We start from the raw sequence: 22,888 nt of genomic DNA, 5'->3' as shown, positions 1-22,888 counted from the left end.
GTTACTTCAAACTAAGGGAGGAGCAAAGGTAACACAAGCTTAGGGATGGGCCATTTGAATTGGGTAGGATTCAATTAGGAAACAAGCAGAAACGAGTATTCGAGAAAGCAACCGCATGAGTAAAGGTAGTCAGAAAATGAGCATAATCACAAGCACACGAGCATTTGAGAACTTATGAAGTGACAAGCGCTGTTCTTAAAACTTTACATATGAGGCTTCACGGAATGGAAGAATTACAACACCCCATTTTGTAACTGAATTATGGAGGGTGTTGAGTAACTTCCGCAAGGCTACACAGTAGTCAGTGAGCTGGGATTTGGCACCAGGAAGTCTGGCTGCAGAGCCTGGGTACTGGCTCTCATACGCTCTCCTACCACACGGGATGTGCACAGGGAACAGGGTAAGGGAAGCATGAGATTCATATAAGGGGAAAGAAGGAATCATAAAGCTGGATATGCAGGTTACATTGCATGGCAGGGAGGGGAGGCTTGAACTACCCTGGCATGGAATTTAGATGTTTTCTTGTCGGCAAAACAGAACCACTGCAGGTTTCTGAGGAAGAGCTGAGCTTCAGGAAGATCAAGCTGATGCCGAAGTACATTGGGGGAGGGGAGGAAGAGATGGGACTAGTTAGGAGGCTGTGTGAAACATCCAGGTAAGAGGTAATGCAGGCCTGGATCAGTAGGGAATGAAAACCAGGGGGCAGACTAAGAGAATTTCAGGAGGAAGCATAAAGAGGACCTGACAACCTTATCGCATCTCTCCTTGGCTTGGCCTTCAAGGCTCTCCACAATTAGTCCCAAGTACTCTTCCAAACTTATCTTTCACTAAACATGCTACATGTCTCATTCTCCACCTGGTCTTGATTGTGTTCCTTTATCCAGGGGTAGCTTGTACTTTTTCACTTACTCCCCACCTTCTCCCCCATGTGTACAGATCTGACCCATCCTTGAAGGTCCAGCTTAAATGCCATCTCTTCTGTTAAACCCTCCTGACTCTACTCTAGCTAGAATTAATGGCTCATTCTTCTACACTCTTATAGCACTTTGTATCTTCCTCTGGTCTAGCACTCATCCCACAGCACTCTACTTGTCCAAAGAATCAATTCCAAAAGCCAGCATGACATTCAAGGCCTTCCATAAAAATGGTAATTATTAGTACATTGCTATCTTTACCACTAATCCATGGGCATCGGAAGAATACAGGCCTTCCTCTTTGTATCCCACCATAACATCCTGCACATACACCGAATTCAATAAATTATCCTTAGAAGCAAGTGTCATGATAGGATTGAAGGTGAGATGGGCCCCACTGAACTCTGGTGACACTGCAGATGTTTCTTGATTTTTCAAAGTGCCTATATCATGGTTAAAATGTCACTATTTTGAATTACATTTTAGAATAGTCTGCTGGGCAGTTCAATATTGTAATCATTAAATATTACAAGTTTCCCCATGAGAGTCAGAAGAAACCATGTTCCTTTTAGGATCTAACCTCAGCGAGAAAGATCAAGCTCAATCACTCAAAAGGGAGTGAATCTAAAATATTACTTTCTTCATTTTTATTGACTATAATATAATCTCTATGAGGTAACTTGGGAAGCCTGCTCTTATCACACTGAAGACGACAAGCTTAACTAGACATTCTTAATAGTAATTCACTGGTCATGTATGTACTACAATGGAGTAATTATTTGAATGCTGGAAAAGGGAAGGTTTTTATAAACCTTTCTAAAATACAATCCTCAATTACTCGGCATATATTCCATAGAGAAAAGATACCAAGTTTTCTTGGTATTTCTCAAAATACCAAGTTCAGACATGAAACAAAGACATACCTAACTTTTCATATATCAGATGTTGAGACTATTTCCCCATCCCTAGATAAGAGTAATCTGATTTAAAAGCAGAACTGATTTTTAGGCCCTTATACAATAACTTTGGTGGTCCAACATTTTCCCTCATTGATAGCCCCTCTTCCCCATTCCAATTTGCTGTAACATGTGTACATACTCACACACACACACCCTTTGAAAAATTATGGGGATAACAACTGCTTCTGAGAAGGTGGAAATAAAGGTCCCCAATGATCAATTTATGCTACCTAGAAGCAGAACATGCATGGAAACTTCTGCTTAGGGTTCAGCCCTTGATGTGATCATGAACAACAAAAACCTGAATGCTGCCATTACAAACTATCCTGACGTAATGCACGTAAAGTACTTGCACAGAGCCTTGTACATAGTGAGTACTCAATAAGTGTTAGCTATCATTATTACTGATACTATTACAAATAGTATAGCCTTGAAAAAGCCTAAAATATTTTAACAGACAAACATGAGAATTTTCTAACCAATAATAGAGAAAAATATTATGGAACTTACTTTGTCTTTTATAAATAGACTTTATTATAACATACATCTATATGGATAGACTAGACCTTTTTTTAATATGGGTTAATTCTTACTCCTACCCTAAGGTCTACCTAAAAACAGAATAGCAGAATTCGAGTCCAGCCCACAGAACATCTAAGTGACCCTGAGGGATTAATGGGGATCAATGGACTACACTTTATAATTAAGTAGTGTTGAAATGGAAAATAGAGGTAATTATCCCTCTCAACAAATACACACACACACACACACACACACACCCCTTTTTAGACTTTCAGATGTGCTCCCCTAATTTTTGATAAACCTGTTACTCACCACAGCAAAGACAAAGTCCAGATACTTGATGCTGCTGCTGCTCAGCCTAAGTAGAGCAGTTTGAGGATGGCAGCTGCCAGTGAAGTTGGTTGTGTTGGGATTGATGTTAATAACCGAAGCAACCTTCAGGGGAAGAAGAGGGGAGAGAGGTACAGATGAACCATAAAAATCTACAGCAAAACCTTATACTCTAATAAGACCAGGTTCGTGGAGAACAAAAAAATTCTTTGTCTCCTAGATATGGATACTTAAGTGTATGATACCTTACTTTCAAAGCTGGCCCAGGTCCTCAAGCTATGACTCAGAAGACTTAAAAAAAAAAAAAGGAAGACCAGAGGAAAGCTTCCTCAAATAATGAGCCAACTGAAAACACATTTTTTAATGGAGCACAAGAGCCATCTGTCTAGCTGGTTTAAAGTCCCAGAAGTGCCATCGTACACCCCTATCTATATCTATCTACCTATACCATTCAAGTCATCAAATAGCTGGAGAAACAGCTGCACTGTTCCACACCTAGTGTGGTTCAGGTAAAAGTGTGAAGGAGTTATATTTTAAACTGACTGAAATAAAGATCAACTGCTCGTATTCTGATCTACTGATGGCAAAAAGAATCTACACCCCAAAGAGTCCTTTAAACTACTAGGTTTCCTGCTGGCCAATACAACACCTTGACAGTGACATTAACTCTTCACGGTTATAATAACTCAAATTAATCAAAACTCTACAAGTCGGGCTTCCCTGGTGGCGCAGTGGTTGAGAGTCCGCCTGCCGATGCAGGGGACGCGGGTTCGTGCCCCGGTCTGGGAAGATCCCACATGCCACGGAGCGGCTGGGCCCGTGAGCCATGGCCACTGAGCCTGCGTGTCCGGAGCCTGTGCTCCGCAACGGGAGAGGCCACAACAGTGAGAGGCCCGCGTACCACACACACACACACACAAAACTGTACAAGTCAACAAATCTCTATTTAAAACTGCATCATTCTAATAACACTACTCTTGGGGTGAAGGCTGGACCCACTATATCTGAAAGGAGATACAGAAAGAATGTATCAATAAAAACAGACAACTATACCTTATCATCAGTAATGTTCAGCTGCAGCCCCATGGTAGCCAGAAGACATGTCCCATTGCTATTTACAACTGAATAGGATCCAACCTCTGGCTTTTCCTTTGGAGAGGGTGTTGTAGTAGGAGATGGCACAGTGGTGGGAACGATGGGCACCACTGTGGTTAAAGTTTTATCTTTATCACACAAAAACTCTGAAACAAACAAAGGACAAAATAAAATTTTTAATTCATAAGGCCAGGGAAGAGCAAAATATTTCTCACAATAAAAGTCCAAAAGGGTTATATTTAGGGTAGAGAATATCTTGATAGTATTATTTTAAACTAAATGAGGCAGAGGTCCTCAAACTGCTGCTTCATATGCAGACAGTCTTAAGAGTTATGACATGGCAGACAGGCTCCAGACACATACAAGTGCATTATCTACTCACGTGTGGCCATACACTCATTTTTCATACCCTTAAGTCCCTTTGTTCCCCCAAAACTTCATCTGTCTCTGAGGTGAAAATCAGAGGTTTAAGTTTGAAAGCAGCTTGCCCCTACCTAGGCCTGCCCTCTTCTTTTCCACATATGACCACTATAAGGAAAAATACTGTTTTTAACTGACAAAAGTTTAAAAATCATTGAAGGATTTAAATACAAATGAACTTTTTATTTCAACCTCTTCTTAGGAAGTGTTGGTAGTTTTCCAGAACTGGTGCACGAGAAATTATTGTATTTCCAATAAAGTCATATAAAAGTTACAAAATCAATTTATAAAAGTCAAGATTAGAACACAGAAATCCCATTTCTCAGCCTTTGTCTTGGATCTTCAAAAGCTGAAGAGCTGAGGATCAAATGCTATCTGAGGATTTGTTCAAACAAAGATTAGGTTTTATCCACTGAAAACACTACAGGTTGCATATTTTAAAAGACCATTCCACAACATGTACATCAGAAACGTAAAAGTGCAAGTTCCACAAGAATAAGAATTGCTGTTATTTATAAAATCTTTACAGTGCAGTGTAAGGTGTAAGTCTTAACATATAAATGCTTTAAGATAATGACTTCAACTAAAGCTACCTGGTATACTCTAATCTTAAGTTAGGACCCAAGTATAGAAATATATATTTTTTAAGTGCTCACCTTTTGTGCTCACTGTGCCATTGTGGACAAAAGCTTGTACATGAACATCCCAATAGTGCTGGACAACATCATTCTTTCCTAAGGTTGATAAACTATTGCATCTAAAGATGTCATTCAATGGAACACTGAATGCCACACGGTCAGAAACAGTAAAATTTTCTGTAAAAGAAGATTAACAATAGCTATTTCCAAGAAGGTAGGAGGAAAGTGATCATATAAATATACATTAGACTTTCATCTCTTCTGTCTGCCTGCCCCGCCCCATTCCTGAAGTGACAAAAGACAAGGCCTGTTCAGGAACTGACAAATTCACTGTGGCAGAAACACAAGGAGTAAGAGGAAAGACGTGATGGGGATTAGGAAGGAAAGACAAGTTGCAGGTGGTCACACTTTGAAGCATCTTCTATGGCCTAAGGACAGGTTGGGCTTTGTTTTGTTAGCAATAGAAGGTCAGCTTCAGTTTATAAAGCTGGGAATAACAAATGTACCATTTATTTTAAGGAACATAGCAAAACTGTAGAGGTTAGGCAGAGCAGAAAACTTTTAAGGAAAGTCATTTAAGAGGGAAACTAGGGCCTCCCTGGTGGCGCAGTGGTTAAGAGTCCGCCTGCTGATGCAGGGGATACAGGTTCGTGCCCCGGTCTGGGAGGATCCCATATGCCGCGGAGCGGCTGGGCCCGTGAGCCATGGCCGCTGGGCCTGCGCATCCGGAGCCTGTGCTCCGCAACGGGAGAGGCCACAACAGTGAGAGGCCCGCATACAGCAAAAAGAAGAAAAAAAAAAAAAAAAAAAAAAGAGGGAAACTAGTTAGAAGGCCAATGAGCTGGTTAAGGGGAAAGGCGAGGAGTTGCCTAAACCAAAATAGTGAGGGGCAGTAAGAAGAGAGTAAAGAGGCCAAATTGAAGACACATAGCTAAGGTAGAATCAACAGAACTTAGTGACGAAACAAAGAAGAGAGATGGAATAATCAACGATTATTTTTGTGCTACTATCCCAAAGTAAGTTACAGTAACTAAAATAAGTTTTCAAAACCTTTTCCTGCATAGGATTTAAAGACTATTCCATTTCAGGAAAATTTCAGAATATGAAAGCAATAAGTTACCACCTTTCTGTGCAGAGTTATTATAACGCCTATATGGTGAAACTTCAAAAGACTATGATCACACTTATCCACCCAAATGGCTTAGCTTCTTTTGGAGAAGCAAGGAAGGAAGGTATTCAAGGCCCTTAATATAGGCTGCCTTCTGTGCCTCTCCATCACATAGCAAGGCAGGACTTATGCTGCCTTGGCACCCCCTAACGGCCAAAGGAAAAAAATTTTTTAAACCAATGAACCAGAACATTTTTCTCCAAAACTGTTTCCCACTGTTAACATCAGTGAATAGATGTATGAACTAGCTGTATGTAGATAGACCTCAAAAACAAACGAGTGCAAAAACAAGCTATAAACATACTGGAGTTACACTATAAAACTATGTCATTTTTAGGGCTTCCTTGGTGGCACAGCGGTTGAGAATCTGCCTGCCAATGCAGGGGACACGGGTTCGATCCCTGGTCCGGGAAGATCTCACATGCCACGGAGCAACTAAGCCCGTGCGCCACAACTACTGAGCCTGCGCTCTAGAGCCCGCGAGCCACAACTACTGAAGCCTGCACGCCTAGAGCCCAAGCTCCGCCACCGCAATGAGAAGCCTGTGCACTGCAATGAAGAGTAGCCCCCGCTCGCCGCAACTAGAGAAAGCTGCATGCAGCAACAAAGACCCAATGCAGCCAAAAATAAATAATAAATAAATAAATAAATTTATTAAAAAAAGAAAAAAACATCAACAGTCTATTTAAGGAAGCCATTTAAAATCTCAAATAGTTGCAAATATTACACAGAAGCTAGCAATAAAAATTGCATCTTCCCTTGTTTAAAATAAAAGGGATGAGGGAATTCCCTGGTGGTCCAGTGGTTACAACTCCATGCTTTCACTGCCGAGGGCACGGGTTCAATCCCTGGTCAGGGAACTAAGATCCCACAAGCTGCACGGCGCAGCCAAAAAAAAAAAATTAAAATAAATAAAGGGGGGAGAGACTGGCATTAACCTTTCAGAGTCCACAATTTTTCCATCAAATCTGTCAGATTAAACCCCATCTGCTTTTACTGCCACACCCCTTGGTCTGGCTACTCATTACATCATCACTTGATTCCTATAACAGCCTCTTGAACTGGCATCTCTGCCTGTAGTCTCCTCAATTCCAATTAATCCTGCAGAACATTCTTTATAAACTACTGTCTCTGCTTTTGTTACATCATTCTCCTGCTTAAAAAAATAAAATGGTTCCCCAGTGCCTACCCCATCAAGCTATAAATGCCTTTCCTTGGCTTCCAAGGTCCCCTATAATTTAGACTCACTGCACCTAGCCAACTTGATTTTCCTTCTACTACACACACAGCCTCTATTTTAATCAGGCAGCTCTCCAATTACTGCTGTGCATACTATGCTTCCCCCTGCTGGAAATATTCTGCTCAAAATTCTCCACTTATTCAAAATCTACCATTAGGCCGAGTTTCAGCTCAGGTCCTCCTTCTCTACACCAAGCTTTCTCACTCCTTCAATGCACACTGACCTCTGCTCCTCATCAGGACCTCTTGTCCACAGGCATCCACTGATGGGCTCAGGGACTATGTACCATATGCAAAGTTTACTCTGTACTTTGAGAGGGTCTAGAGCTTTCCTCACATTGTCAGAAAAGATTTATGAACCCTCCGTGCCCAAAACACAAACAATAATAAATTCACAAGGATCTCAATGCTTTCCAATTTATCCATGTAACTTGGGTAAACAACTTCACTTTGTCTCTCCAATTAGTTTTTAAGCTTGGTGAAAGTTAGGGGCAAATCCTAATACTAGTTCTGAAAGACAATATATGGCAGAAAGCTAAATACCAAGATATCCAATAATAAACTTGCTTTAGTTATCCTCTCAAACGAAGACATCAGTAAAAAGAAAACTAGGATTTAATTTCCAAGTCTCAGTTAGTGATACCTCTCAAGTTTTACATGAGCTCATTCACTTCTGGATCTTTAAAATATGATCTTTTGATATCCCATAAACCCAAATGAATCACTCATCCCCAAGTCCAGGAAACTAAAGCCCATCTACCTGTGCTTCTGGGGTCAGGATGAAATACTATCTGTGAGAAATGCTAAGCTACTACAAACACCGTGTTAATGTCCCAGTCTCAGTGGAGGGGGGAGAAAGGAGAGAATTATATGCCTAACAAGATTGAAATCTCCATTATCCATGCCTTCAAAATATTTTAACACACATTTCAGTTCTAGTAGTCACAACAATGGCCTAATTCCCAATGCCCTCCCAAGTTCATTTTGACCTAAAATTCTCTCAAAATAGCAGCAAATGTTGATTTCAGTCATCTTACGGGTTTTTTTTTAACGTTTTTTCCTTACCTTTTTTACTTTTCAGTCAAAATCCTACCTAAATGGTAAAAAGATTTGAAGATGAAGTATTTCTGCTGGTCTCAGGTTACTAAACTTGTTCACATTTAAAATAGTTATTAGTAAAGGATTTTCTCATTCATTCAACACTTGTTGAGTGCCCACTATTGAATGAAATAAATAATAGTAGGTTGAGTGCATGGACTCTGTAAGCTCAACACACTTTGGTTCAAACACCAGCTCACGCACTTACTAGCTTGTGTGCCCTTTGGGAAAGACATCTAATCTCATCAAGCCTCATTCCCTTTACCTCTAAAACTGAGATAACATCTACTTCCCAGGGTTGCTGTTAAAGATTAAGTGAGATGCTGCTGGCAACACACTTAGGATACTATTGATACATGGTACATAGTAAAGCACCAAGCAATGACAGCAAATATCCTTACTGTGTCAAACACTATGCCATGCAAGGGAATACAAAGACATGATGTTTCAATCCATACAGGAAGACAGACTTGCATAAGGATGGCTTTTAAATTATTTACATTTCTTTTTATTAGTAATAAAGAGCAAGAGAACACAACACAATCCAATTCTTAAGGTTACCTTTTTCTTTCGCATCAGGAAATGTTGTGTTATCATTAGTGTTGTAGGAAAATGAGATGCTGTCGATTGAATAAGAAGACGTCTCCTCTGTAAAATTCACAATCCAGGAAAAACCAGATCCAAACTGCACTGCGATTTTGGGACCATTCTGGTCATCCCCACAAGAGCTTCCATTGTATGTTGCAGCACCAAGGTCTGAAATGGTTACAGTTTTCTAAAAGAAAAAAAAAATCTGGGAGTTAGGCCCAAACAGGCAGCAATGAGCACAAGCATTTCCGAGCGGGGTGCCACTGCAGGTGACTTCACACCCCTCGTGGCCAGCCTGGCCCGTCTGTGCTGACCAGTCTCATATTCTTCAGCTACACACCAGTCCCTCTGGACAAATCCATGCAAGTCTAAAAGGAAAAGGAAAACCGGCCTGAACCTCTGTTATTAAGTTGATTTTTTAAAAAAAAATCAGATTGTAAACAGGCAGGACCTTAACCAAAAGAAATAAGAAGGCAAAAAGGATTGAGAGGATACCCCCCCAAAGGAGACTTTAATAGCAAGCTATTAAAAAAAGGACAAGCTTTGACGTTAGTACATGTTACAAACACTACAGAAGTAGTTAGACCTGAAACACCATACAGTCTTCAGATTATTTGCCCTTAACCAACTCCAAAAAACCTCTGAAGGACTGATGAATTAAAATATTCATTCCTAAATAAATAAATAAAATAAAAAATATTCATTCCAACACTAAATAGAATACCTTCAAGTGTACATGCTAAAATAGCTCCACAGAATTTACACGTTAAGTCAGTTAACATATGAAATCTTGTTTGTATAAATGAATACAACGGCTAAAAAAAAGAGTAGAAGTAAATTCCTACTATAAAACTCAAAGAAAAATAAAAATACTTACATTATGTTTGTCTGTGGTCTCATAGCGTATTGTGAAATTCATCTGCCATTTTGCATAAAGGCAAGTGGCGTTTTCTGAATCTGTCAAATTAAGTTCCAATGCATAAGACGAGACAGCTCCTAGATTTATTAAGAAGAGTAAGATTTTTAAATTGGACTACAAAAACATACATAAAATAAAAACAAGCTCTATCCAGCACTGAAGTTCAACCAGCTCTAAAATGAAACAAAGTACTTTTAATATATATGGTAACTTGGCGATTATCTTTTTATCGAAATCCTGTTGATAAAGTTAGCAATACCCCTTCCCCAAAAAGTTTACTCAACATAGGATGCTTAGGTAATGGCACAGACTGGTGACATTTGCCTTTTACCTCCTAATAATCGTTTCCACACTCTGTACCTTGCTAGTTTTGTTTTGGGCAATTATAGTTTACCTGTTAGGACTTTTGTTTTTTAAGGTAAATGAGGTGAAGGGGAAGCATGGGAGGGGTGTTAAACTCCTGCTTTTCTCAAACCAGCTGGTGGAACTTTCTCTACATAAATAATGATAGATCTGATTTCTGTGGTCTTGCTGCTTTAAATCCTGTCACAAGCTATGTGACCTATGACACTTAGAAGTCCTGGCAAACTATTTTATTCCAATGTGAAAAAATGATGATGTGGGCCAGGGCTAAGCGTGTGTACCACATGACCAAAGGAACAGTACTGCAAAGGTTGTTAGATCCATAAGCAAAAGGTTAATTTTTGTAAATGCAGCGTTTATCATTTTTGTTTCATAATAAAATCCAATTGATTAGAAAGCCTAATTAATCTTTTGACGTGGGACTTCCCTGGTGGCGCAGTGGTTCAGAAATGCACCTGCCAATGCAGGGGACACGGGTTTGAGCTCTAGTCCAGGAAGATCCCACATGCCACGGAGCAACTATGCCTGTGCACCACAACTACTGAGCCTGCGCTCTAGAGCCCGCGAACCACAACTACTGAGCCCGTGTTCCACAACAAGAGAAGCCACCGCAATAAGAAGCCCGTGCACCACAACGAAGGGTAGCCCCCTCTCGCCGCAACTGGAGAAAGCCCGCGTGCAGCAATGAAGACTCAACACAGCCAAAACTAATAAATAAATAAATAAATAAATAAATTTATTTATTTAAAAAAATCTTTTGGGCTTCCCTAGTGGCGCAGCGGCTGAGAGTCCGCCTGCCGATGCAGGGGACACGGGTTCGTGCCCCGGTCTGGGAAGATCCCACATGCTGCGGGGCGGCTGGGCCCGTGAGCCATGGCTGCTAAGCCTGCGCGTCCAGAGCCTGTGCTCCGCAACGGGAGAGGCCACAACAGTGAGAGGCCCGCGTACCGCAAAAAAAAAAAAACTTTTGACATGGACTTAAAGTCCCTTCCTACATTCTCAACCTGCTACCTCTCCTTTAGCAGAGAAACCTTTCAGGGACAGAAAAGCCTTGGGACTTTTCAGCTAACTTGACTCTGATCTTCTACACTAGGTTAAACATGGGGACATTACCTATTACATTGAAGAGCCCAAGGACTCAAAATACGATACACCAGCAAACTTACCGGCAGCAGAAATCATAGGCCATCATCTAAGGATTTTCTTCACTGTCTCACACATATACCCAAGGGGTGAGCTGTTTCCTGTTAAGATAGCTGCATAGCCTTGAATGATACCTGAGCACACCAGCGTCACCTACAAGTGGGGACACGCTATAGACCTCAGAGAATAAAGTCCTAAGAGGAATACCAAGAAGGCGTGCCTCAGCAACAGCTTTCAAGCTGTACACAAAGCTCTCGTCATGCTCTGCATGCTCTGGAGACCGGGCTGCCTCGCCAAGCCTGAATCTGATATGCTAAAGCTTGTGGTTGCTGACAATGCCTAAATTTATTGACTAAGGCTCCAATAAGACCTTGTGAGGCCCAAGTAGGTTTTACAGGCTTTCTTTTCTCAGAACAATTCGGAGTGGAGCTGGCATCATTGATCCAAGGCTACCCTGCAGTGATGTTGAGAACTGCAGCTTAGAATTCTTCTTATCACCTGGAGGCCTGCTTTCCATACACAGTCTCTCTTGGTTTTGTTTAAAGTCCCTCGTTTTAACATATTCTCCTTGTGAATATTCAAAGCATTCAAAACTATCAGAAACAACCAAGAAAAGCCTGGCATGTATTAATCATTTTCTTTCCAAAGATACTAGAGTAACAAACAAAACAGTGTAAAACAGTGATTAGTATCAACGTGTGCTGGGGTGGAGAACTCCACCCTATGGAGCAGAAGGCACAGGTTGTGGTTCACATTTGCCACTACATTAATAGCAAAACAGCCTACCTGCCAACCCATAAATGAGAACTGAGAAATGCCCCGAGGGTCCAAAACATTCTGTTCTCATGCCTTCATAGCATGTGAGAGCTATGCCTTCACAGGGCTTCCTTGGCATCCCGGTGTACATCTCCAACTGCACAGGAGCCACTTTTACTCAATGCGTATCACCTCAAACTCAACAATTCCACAATGAAAATCTACTCTTCGACTTCCTCCAAATGGAGCCCACCTTCTCAGCCTCACTGGCTCGAAAGGAAAGGCAGGACCTTGTACCGACCCTCAGGCTCAAAAGGTTTTGGGAATTAGCTTCTACTTCATTCCCTTTGTTAAGTCCTATTGATTTTTTTCCCTTCAAATTACCTCTGAAATTCAATCCTTTGCCTTTTATTTCTATTCCAACTCCACCACCACACCCCTAACTTACTACAGATACCTCCTAGCTACCCCTAGAACTGCTGTCAGATTAATGGTCCTTAAATACCTCTTCCTGGGGCTTCCCTGGTGGCGCAGTGGTTAAGAATCCACCTGCCAATGCAGGGGACAGGGGTTTGAGCCCTGGTCCGGGAAGATCTCACATGCTGCAAAGCAACTAAGCCCATGTGCCACAACTACTGAGCCTGTGCTCTAGAGCCCAGGAGCCACAGCTACTGAGATCTGCGTGCCTGGAGCCTGTGCTCCACAACAAGAGAGGCCACTGCAATGAGAAGCCTGGGCACCACAACAAACCGCAACTAGAGAAAGCCCGCGCATAGCAACGAAGACCCAACAAAGCAAAAAATAAATAAAATAAAAACTTTTTTAAAATTAAAAATTAAAATTAAATACCTCTTCTCTCAGGATACTTTCTTGAACAAAACCTTTTACTGGCTCCAAAATTCCCACATTAAATTTAAATTCCTCTGCCTGACTTTCAAAGTAATCTTTAATCTTGTCCCATCCTATTCGTTCAACTTCTCTCGAGCCATGTTCCCAGAACACACCCTTTAATTTGCCTGAACTTGTTCCACTGGACCCAGTCGCCATGCTCTAGTCAACCTCCCAGGCTTCTACTGCTCCTAACATTTGAAATCTACTTGTTCACCTCAGCAGGGATTTCACTCTTTCTCGCTGTCCCAAAATCTGAAACACCCGCCCCCCTGCCTTTTTGTTACAATTTCTGGCAAATATCCCCACCTACTACAACAGCTGAAAATGTTAGATACTTTCTTTCCCAGCCTCCCTTGTGGTAAGGATGGCACTTACTTATACTAGGCTCCATCCAGCAAAGGCATCCACCCCAGATTCTGAATAAGAGGGCGGTGAAATGCAGCCAAGAAGGGAACTATCACACTCAGATGGAAGTAGCTACAGCAGGATCAGGGTCCCAGGTAACAAGGCCAGAACAGCTAGTGGCAGTGGCCAGCAGTGCAAGCTGCAGGTTAATGCTTGGCGATGGCAGTGCAGTTCAGTGGCATGAGTTGGGGTACTGAACTATGCTTTGGGGTATATAGTCAAGAGCTCCAGTAATTCTGAGTTACCTAATGAACATTTTTTTATAAAGTAAAAATTTACTGATGTGTTACATACAGAAAAGTACACAGTACACATTCGGAAGGGATTTAAAGTGCACAAAGTATACAGCTCAAAGAATTTTCACAAACTGAACCGGCTTGTGTCACGAAACATTGTGTCAGGAACATTCCAAGTACTCCTCAAAGTCCCCCTGTTCCCCCTTCCAGTTATGATTTCCCTCCCAAGGGCAGCTGCCATCCTGTCTTCTAACAGTATAGTTTACTTTTGCCTGTTTTTCAACTTGATGTAAATGAAATCATTCACTATGCTCTCTTTTGTATCTGGCTTCTTTCACTCAATATTATGTCTGTGAGATTCACCCGTGCTGTTGTGTGTAACTGCAGTTTGTCATTTCTCTCTGTGTATAGCCTTCTTTCACTACTTGTCTATGCTACTGCTGATGGGCATTTGGATGGTTTCCAGTTTGGTTCTATTACAAATGGACACATCGGTGAACACAGGTGTATGTGTGTCTATTGGGTACGTGTCTAGGAATAAATTGCAGGGTCAAAGGGTTTGCACATGTCCCAATATCTTTTTAATAAATTCCTTTTCTGCTTAAAAAAAAACAACAATGAGATTTTATTTCTGTTGCTTACAATTAAGAACCCAGACTGATACGCTGTCCACTTTTCAGCAGCCATTTTCTCCATAAAGATTTCCTTGACTACAAAAGCCCTCAAGGAGCAGTCATACTGCATAGCCCCACACTTGAGTGTATTTTACACTATCATGAATTGTTCATTTATTTTATGCCTGTAAATCCTGTCTCCCCTACTGTCATAAGCTCCAAAACAACAGTTTTCAACTGTTACTTCGCAACAAACTGATGTGCCATGGTAAATTATAGTATACAGCAAGTAATTTGTTAACTAATAAAAAAGTAACAAGGTCCATGAATGAATGATATACATGGGTAGATTCAAGATTCCCTTTTGATAAGGTCTCTACCACTCATTTGAATTTCAATATGCTCCCTTAAACAGATGATCTTATCTATGCCACAGCCCCTAGGAGTGTGTCTTTTATATGAATGTCATCCGTCACAAGTGTCACGGTGGGGGAGACCATGTTTGTTTATTACCTCCCTCTATCTCCTATCATTCCTAGCAGTGCTGAATATGTATTAGATTCTCAATAAACACTGATTGATTAGATCAAGGTGAAAATACCATGCAATAACGACCCAGAACACAGCTTAATCTAATTACAGGAAGAGCCTTTAGCTCTTCCAAATCATGAACCCAACCTATCAGGCTTCTGGATATTCCCTCAACCCCCATGTCCATTTTTCGCAATAAATTTTGACATGGATTTCAAGCTAGGAATAATCCTTTTCCCAGAAGTTTATAGTTGAAACATTTACACTTTGGTAAAAAAATCTTCAGCAAGCCATTTCCATCCTTACTGAAGTGTTTGATTTTCGAATAGCCAAACCATTTTTGTCTAAAAGGCTTTGACATTAAAAAACCACAGCTGAATATATCCTAGAGTGTGTAATTATAGAGCTGACAGTTTATTCTCCAAAGAGAAGAAAAAGGCAAAATCAACTTTCTCAAATTCAAATATCCTCTTAATCTTGTTTCCAAAGAGATCATTTATAGGTTCTTTTAGAACTCAGAACAAACTCTGTTCTCCAAGCATGGCACACTGCAAAAAGTGGCTAGGTTTTTATAAGTCTATTTGACCCAAAGTGTAGTTGAAAAATATACATTTGTACACAATATGGGGGTGGGGTGGGAACATAATACTAGTGGTAAAACAAAACCAATAAAAAACAAACAATGATCTAAGAGGCAATATAATGCGACGATTAAGAGTCCCATCACTGGCATTGAAAAGCTAGAATTCAAATCAGGCAGTCCAGTTTACTAGCTGTGAGACTCTGGGCAAGTTAACCTTGCTAAGAATTGTAGTGTGTACTTCTCCAATACATTCTTTGAAAGCATGAAAGCCCTTCAGAGCTAAGAGAACTTTGCCAAGCAAGCTAGAGATTCCAGCTTAAAAGTTTCCCTTCTAGTAAACACGGCACCTAAAGGGATCCTTCCCAAATTTTAGGTATGTCTAGTTTGATCATACTTAGTTATGGACTCTTGTCCTCAAACTCATCAATTCAGAATGAGGTTGAGCAAAGGGTCTTAAAAACAAAACAAGCCAAAAAAAATCAGGACATAGGCAACAATATCTATTTACTCTTTCTTTTCAACTCATAGGTCTGTTAAGTCAAATTGACTGTTCCTCAATTCCTAATGTAAGTACGATTACCGTTTCAGTTTCTGATACTCTGGATTTCTGGTAAACCTCTTAAAAAATAAAAGTAATAATAGATTTTAAGCTATGAAATAATTTTTTTAATGTCAGAGAGTGGGTAAGGAAATAGGACTCAACACCATTCAACTAATGGAAAGGGCTTATTGCTGAGTGCTGTTTGGCAGACCTCCAGAATTCTTTTGCAATGCACAGCAGGATACCAACAAGTACTTATAAAGTACACTTTTGGATCTGATGGGATCTCTGATCATTTTAATCTGAAATTATGATTGGAATGCTTTTGTCACTACAGGAGGAAGAGCAGTCTTCCTGCACCATGGAGCACTGAAGTCAGCTATAATGCTGTGAAATAATCCTTGATCACAAATTCCACTCAGTGATATAAGGGAAGAAAGCTGCATTCATGGGGAATATGTGAATATCTATAAATCCTATCAGGTGTGATAACCAATGACTAATGGATGAATAATAAGCCTGTCCTTTCAAGCATCTTTTTTTTTTTTTTTTTGCGTTACGCAGGCCTCTCACTGCTGTGGCCTCTCCCGTTGCGGAGCACAGGCTCCGGACGCGCAGGCTCAGCGGCCATGGCTCATGGGCCCAGCCGCTCCGCGGCATGTGGGATCTTCCCGGACCGGGACACGAACCCGTGTCCCCTGCATCGGCAGGCGGACTCTCAACCACTGTGCCACCAGGGAAGCCCCTCAAGTATCTTTATTAAAGCTAGAACAATTTCAGCAGAATCTTGAAATCAAAGTTATCAGTGGTAAGGCTACAGAAAAATCTCAGTGCTTACTTTCTTGCTTTTTGATCACCTCCAAAAGAGAGAGATTGGTTCTTTGTGGAAAGCTTATTCTCCTGTTCACCTAGGACTTCCTAGCTCCCCAGGTTAACCTCCACTACTATGTAGGTGTATGTGAAGGGCTACAGGTAAGATACTAGCATTATTGTATGGGATTATAGTTTAATAAGTTGCTATCTGTACTGCTTAGCACTAATCTTGAAGTTCTCCAATGGAAAACACACAAAAAATATCTTGCAAGACCTAATTTAAGGTTCACAGAAGAAAAAGGAGACTGAGTTGGTCTAGCTCACCATCATATCCCCAGTGCCCACCAACAAAAATTTACTGAGAGGTAACCATGTGCCACATGGCCCTGTGCTAGGGAGACAATGGGAAGTAACAGTACAGAAGACAGTCTCCACTCTCAGAGACTAAGACCACAGGGGAGACTTGACTATTACTGGGGGGAAAAAAGAGTGGGAAATAGGCTAGCCTAATAACCTAAGAGGTTGGGAAAGACAAGATTTACTCCTATTCCTCCAAATAAGTCACCTGGCTGGCCTCCTTCCAACACTCAGGTCTCTGCTCAAATGTCACCCAACAGTGAAGGCCTTCTGACCACAAAATGTCAAGGAGGGTCCACCCCACCACCCACTACCTATCGTCTGCTCTTCTTCCTCATTACCTGCCTCATTTTCTTCACAGTGCTTATCACTGAAATTCTATTATTTACCTGTTGGGCTGTCTTCCCCCACTAAAATGTAAGCTCCGTGAGAGCAGGAACCTGATCTGTCTTCTCCATTGCTCTGTCTATCCCTTTCACCTAGTGGCTGGTACACACAACTGTGGAAAGGAGGTACTCCTACCAGTGAAGTACACACTCAGGACACTTACATCAGGTTTTTTCCCACCCAGAAAAGCCTCAACCCTATAAAAACCAGATGTCAGACTAGTTACAGGAATCAATAACCACAGAAATCTGAAATCTATGATGTCAGAAAGGGAACATAAGCAGTGATGCTACGAAAAGTTTTTCATCCACTACTCTCTTTGTAATGCCTCTATACAGCTTTTCTTCATAAAGTTCTCTAGTCAGTTATAATTCATTCAAATAAATACCAGCATAACTTAATCTCTGTGAAAAAGACCAATACATAGGCTCTGAGAATTCTTTTCTATATTTACTCTAGAGCAACTATTTTTAAAAGCTACCTGCTGCAGCTGGGATAGTGTTATAAAGTTACAAAGTGAAAACGGCCCAGCTGGAAGCTAATGAGACCATAAATTCAGGAACAGATCCTCCTTCGTTGGTACCCTCTGCAGTAGTCAGGAACAGCATGAAATTCATAGCAGGTACTTTACAAATATTTCTTGACTTTTCAAAAAACTATTCTTGGTATCCATTTTGATATATAAAAGTAACATGCAAAACCCACCAAGCAACTGAAGAATTGCTAAATTCTTAAGGAAAAAACAAACACATGGAAGGAGTTTGAGCTCCACATTGAACCAATAGCTGGGAGCACAAGCAGCTGTAGGGAAAAGGGAGTTTCCATTTCATCCTGGTACCTCTGAAAAATCTGACCTACCTACATTATTAACTTTTACTTCTCCAAACCCTGTTCTGAACTTGAAAGTGGAGAGAATCAATCTTGGAAATCTTCCAAGAGAATGAATCTAGTTAGTCCCAATCAATAAATGGCAAACTAGCAGATGATCTGATGGGTTCTTTCATGTGCTTCTTTTTGCCTGTTTATTTTCTGCAATGAGCAAGCACTGCTTTTGTAAAAACAAAACAAAAAAAAGCTTTCATTAGAAAAAAAACTTAATGACATGAAAGCCAACAAGACAATGATTTTTTTTTTCACTTTCTCTAAACAATAACAGTGTTGTTTGTGCAGATCCAATTGGCAGTGAACTACTGATTACCAGATGCCTTGGTCAGATGTGTTCTAGTCACTGATAAGGTGCTTTTCGTTGTAAACAATCCTCTCTTAGGGTCGCTTGGCCCTCAGTGAGTACTTCACAAGGGAGTTAGGGCTTCGAACTGTGTTTGAGCAAAGCCTCTGTGGCCCACTTTCAAGAAGGGCTACAGAAGAGTTTCCTGCACTGTGTGCACAGCTGGACTCTCTTTTGGCATCAGGACCCCTTTACTCTATCCACTGAAGACCTCAAAGAGCTTTGGTTTATGTGAGTTACATCTATTGGTATTTGCTGTACTAGAAATTAAAACTAAGAAGTGAATAGAACACATCAGACCCATGAGAGTGGTGATGTCATCACACATTCATTCTATAGCCTCTGGAAAACACTGTACTGATGAGAGGATGAAAGTGAAAAAAACAAATGTCTTAATATTCTTCTAGAAATAGTTTTGATCTGACAGAACCCCCTCCCCCAGAAAGATCCTTGAGAATCACTAGATTAGATCATCAAGACCCCTTCCAACGCCATGGCTCTGGAGCGAGATTTCTCATCTTTTGGCACTACTGGCGTTTTGGGGTGGATAATACTTTTTCGGGGGTGGGGGAGTGCTGTCCTGTGCATTGTGGGATGTTTAGAAGCACCCCTGGCCTCTTGCCACTAGATGCCAAAAGCAATCCCCAATTGTGACAACCAAACATGTCTCCAGATATTGTCAAATGTCCCCTGGTTGAGAATCCACCATTCCAGGGTGTTGATTTTATTCTCCTGAAATGTGAGTTACAAAATGTGCACCTCTCACTGCCTTCTCAGGCCCCTAATATATCTACTTCCTCTCTACTCCCATCTGGATCTATTCCTTCTGTTCTTTTATTACATCACAAACAGCAAGAGTCAGTGGTAGCAACAAGCACAGGATTTATCAGTTCAGGAAGAGATATTCTGGTCAAAGTTCACCTTTCAAGCATTAAAAGCCCTCAGGGACCCAATGCTTGGGGGTGGGGTGCACATAGCACCATCAGCCAACATTCAGCCAGTCATTCTTAGGACCTGGTAACAACCCAATCCTTAGGAAATTACCTACCCTCCTCCTCCGAAAACGAGGTAATAGGCCAGTTGTGTGAGAGGGAAGAAGAAATGGAGCTTCTGAAGGCAAAGAGGCAGTATACAAGACTCAGATATACCACCCCTCTAAAACCTCAACATCTGGGGACATTTTTGTCAGGGTCTAGCTGGGAGGAAGTAACAAAAAAAAAAAAGAAGAAGAAAAAAGAAAAAAAAAACCCACGATGTCTTCAGCACCTCCAAGTCAGATATTCACTCGCCACCAAAGTTCCTACTCATCCCTTTTAGTCTCCAGAGGTTGGGTCCAAGTTTTCTCCCCTGGAAACTGCCCCAGCCACCTTAGATCCCTTCCCCATCAAAACCCCAAGTACCAAACTCCAATCCATCATCATTCTTCACTTCTTTAATCACCCTTCCTCCACAGCGTCAAATTCCTAACCCCCGCCACCCAAGCCTCTCACTGCCCCTCAGAATCTACTCGTATCTGTTCCCCCCACTTACCCCAAGCTTTTCTCCAAGCAGGCAGTCTCTTCCCTCAGTTTTCTCTCCCGCCCCACAGTTTCCCACCATCTTCAAAACTCTTGCCTGATACTAGGACCAAGATTCTAAATGTCTATGCCACCCCAGAACCTGCACGTACCGCCCTCCTATGCTCATCACTCCTTAGTATCTCCCCCAAGTTACTCTTTCTAACCCGATGTGCTCCACTCCTCTCTCTTCCCTACCTACTCTCTCGGCGTCCACCCCCCCCCCCTTACTTGCCCCGTTATGGGCCCTTCTCCCCTGCCATCCCTCGGTCGGGCCTTCTCTAGGTCATCGCTCGTCACCTCGGGCCAAGCGCCGAGGCCCAGTGTCAGTCGTTCAGCTTCTCAACCCCCTCTCCCCGGACCAGTCTTTCAGGTTGTGGCCTCAGAACTGGGCGCCCCGGGCCCAGGCTCAGGGACTAAGCAGGAGGGCCCGACAACTCACCCAGGACGAGGCAGAGCAGAAGGAGCCCGGATCCCGGAACCGGGGCGAGGCGGAAGCACACCATGATCCCGCAGAGCAGGCTGCTGCGGCGACAAGTGCAGCGACAGCAGAGAAAAGCCTCGCGGAACCGGGGTAAGAGCGCTGCTGACCACCGACCAAAACGCTGCAAAACCCAGGACTCGGCGCTTCAGCGCCGGTCATAAGACCAGGGGCGGCACTCTTTCTTGCCTTCAGCCAATCACCGCATTTGAAGGCGGCCAGAGGGGTGGTGAAGCATGGCCCGGTGGGAGGGGTGACCACGCCCTGGCTTTTTGGTTCACACTCACTTTTACGCTCCTAGGAGATGGGCGCGGACGGCCCTTTCTAAGGCTAAAGAGAAACGAACTTTTTTTGGGGGGGGGCGGGCTAGATAGTAGAGATTATTTCAGTTCCGACTCCTTGAGGAAGGAGAGAATACTTTTGCTGGAGTAAAAATGATTGCTAGGCATCGCAACGTAATACCTACAAAAATAATACATGATTATTCTCCAAACACTGTTGCCCATGCAGTTCATGTCATTAAAAGGACAAGGGAGCTAGAGGGTGATACAGAGTCACTGAACGCCAGAGCAGGGCTTGGCCTTGAAGTTCACCTAGTTACAACACCCTGTTTTTCAGATGGGGAAACTGAACTCAGAAAGAGGAAGAGTCTTATTTAAATATAGAAAGAAAGAAAATGAGGAAGAGAGAAATAAAATAGAAGGACAAAGGGAAAAAAAACAAAGATCATCCATATTCCTACTACACAGCGAGACACTGTTACCTATCTATCTGTCCATCCTTCAGGTTGTTTTTCCTCTGCCTATACACATGTAAATATTCTTTAATTAGAATTAATACTAAACATACTATTTGGTATAGTTGACCATTGGACGGATGAAACCTAAAATATTCAACAAACGAAAGCATTCAAAAACTATAAAAATCTCAAGTTGGGATAAAGCACTGGTTCTCAAATATTTGTTTCCAAAAGAATTATCTGGGGATTTTTAATAACATATTGACTCCTCAATCTCATTCCCCAGAGATTCTGAAACAGTAGATCTTTGGCAGTCCTAGGAATCTGTTTTTATTTTTTTAACAGGAACCTCAAGTAATTCTGATTCCTATGGTCCCCAGACTACATTTTGAGCAACACTAAAATAGAGCTTCAAAATCATCTAGTCCAGGAGATCTTAATCTGGTTCCAATGGATGAACTTGGGGTCGGGGGGTGTCTGTGAATCCCCAAAAATTACATGCAAGGTTTCTGTATGTGTATTTTTCTGGGGAAGTTTATAGCTTTTACTGGTTCTTAAGTGGGACCTGTGACTCCTCACCCTAACACCCGCCCCTGCTCAAATATTAAGATCTAGCCCCCACTGTCCTTTGCTTTAATGTGATTAATTCCTGAAAGTGAGAACACTTCGCAATGAGTGTGTTCTGTCATGGGTGAAACTGAGTCATGAGCAAGTGACTTCCTCTAAGAGGGACTGACATACACTACAGTATTAGGCACTGCCTTTAGCAAAACAAGGTCATTTGACTGCCCCACCATCAATAAGGCTAGGCAGCAGCTATGTCCTGAAGAACCCACAATTGAGTTGAGCACTCAGAAGTTGCCCCCCCAATTCTTAATGAAGCGACTCTCTCCCTTCTCCCTCAGCTGTAAACTGCCTAACTTTAATGTTCAGTGAAACTCTAAGTTCCAGAAGAAGAGACAAAAGAGCATGGTGGAAAGAACATTGGATGGGCAGTCAGAAGAGTTGGGTATGAGATACCACTTACTGGCAGCATGACCTTGGGTGAGTCACTTCATCTCTTTGAGCTTCTATATCTTTATCCAAAAATAACATAGTGTGACTAGAGCTGTTTCTCAATCCTGGCTGCACATTGGGATCACTCGTAGGGCTTAAAAACTAGAGATGCCCCTTGGTCCCGCCCCTTGAGATTCTGATTCAGTTGATATGGAGTGGGGCCTGGGCATTGTGTTTTTCTCAAAACTCCCCAAGGCAATATTAATGGGCCAGACATGATCTCTCTAAGGTAGCCCCAGCTTTACAATTCTAGGATTCTATGAGAGTAAATGCTCACTTGTTTAAAATATTAGAAAACAAAGTGTCCCAATGAGTCAA

The 22,888-nt window shown here is 41.8% G+C and overlaps 1 protein-coding gene across 2 annotated transcripts in view; it reads right to left on the bottom strand.

Moving 5' to 3' along the window:
- Positions 1-20,947, bottom strand: part of LAMP2 (lysosomal associated membrane protein 2) — a 33,371-nt gene extending 12,424 nt beyond the window's left edge. The window contains exons 1-6 of one of the 2 annotated variants that reach the window (XM_060086589.1): positions 20,737-20,947; positions 9,849-9,967; positions 8,945-9,158; positions 4,897-5,055; positions 3,779-3,966; positions 2,708-2,830 (exon numbers count right to left, since the gene is read on the bottom strand). In XM_060086589.1, the coding sequence (XP_059942572.1) occupies positions 2,708-2,830; positions 3,779-3,966; positions 4,897-5,055; positions 8,945-9,158; positions 9,849-9,967; positions 20,737-20,800 (867 nt within the window). In that variant the 5' untranslated portion in view covers positions 20,801-20,947. The remainder of the gene's footprint in view (positions 1-2,707; positions 2,831-3,778; positions 3,967-4,896; positions 5,056-8,944; positions 9,159-9,848; positions 9,968-20,736) is intronic. The other variant, XM_060086588.1, reaches the window with a different exon arrangement.
- Positions 20,948-22,888: the final 1,941 nt, after the last annotated feature.

This window comes from Mesoplodon densirostris, chromosome X, assembly GCF_025265405.1.
Source record: "Mesoplodon densirostris isolate mMesDen1 chromosome X, mMesDen1 primary haplotype, whole genome shotgun sequence".
In the NCBI taxonomy this organism is placed as follows: Eukaryota; Metazoa; Chordata; class Mammalia; order Artiodactyla; family Ziphiidae; genus Mesoplodon; species Mesoplodon densirostris.
This window is presented reverse-complemented; position numbering and strand designations above follow the sequence as displayed.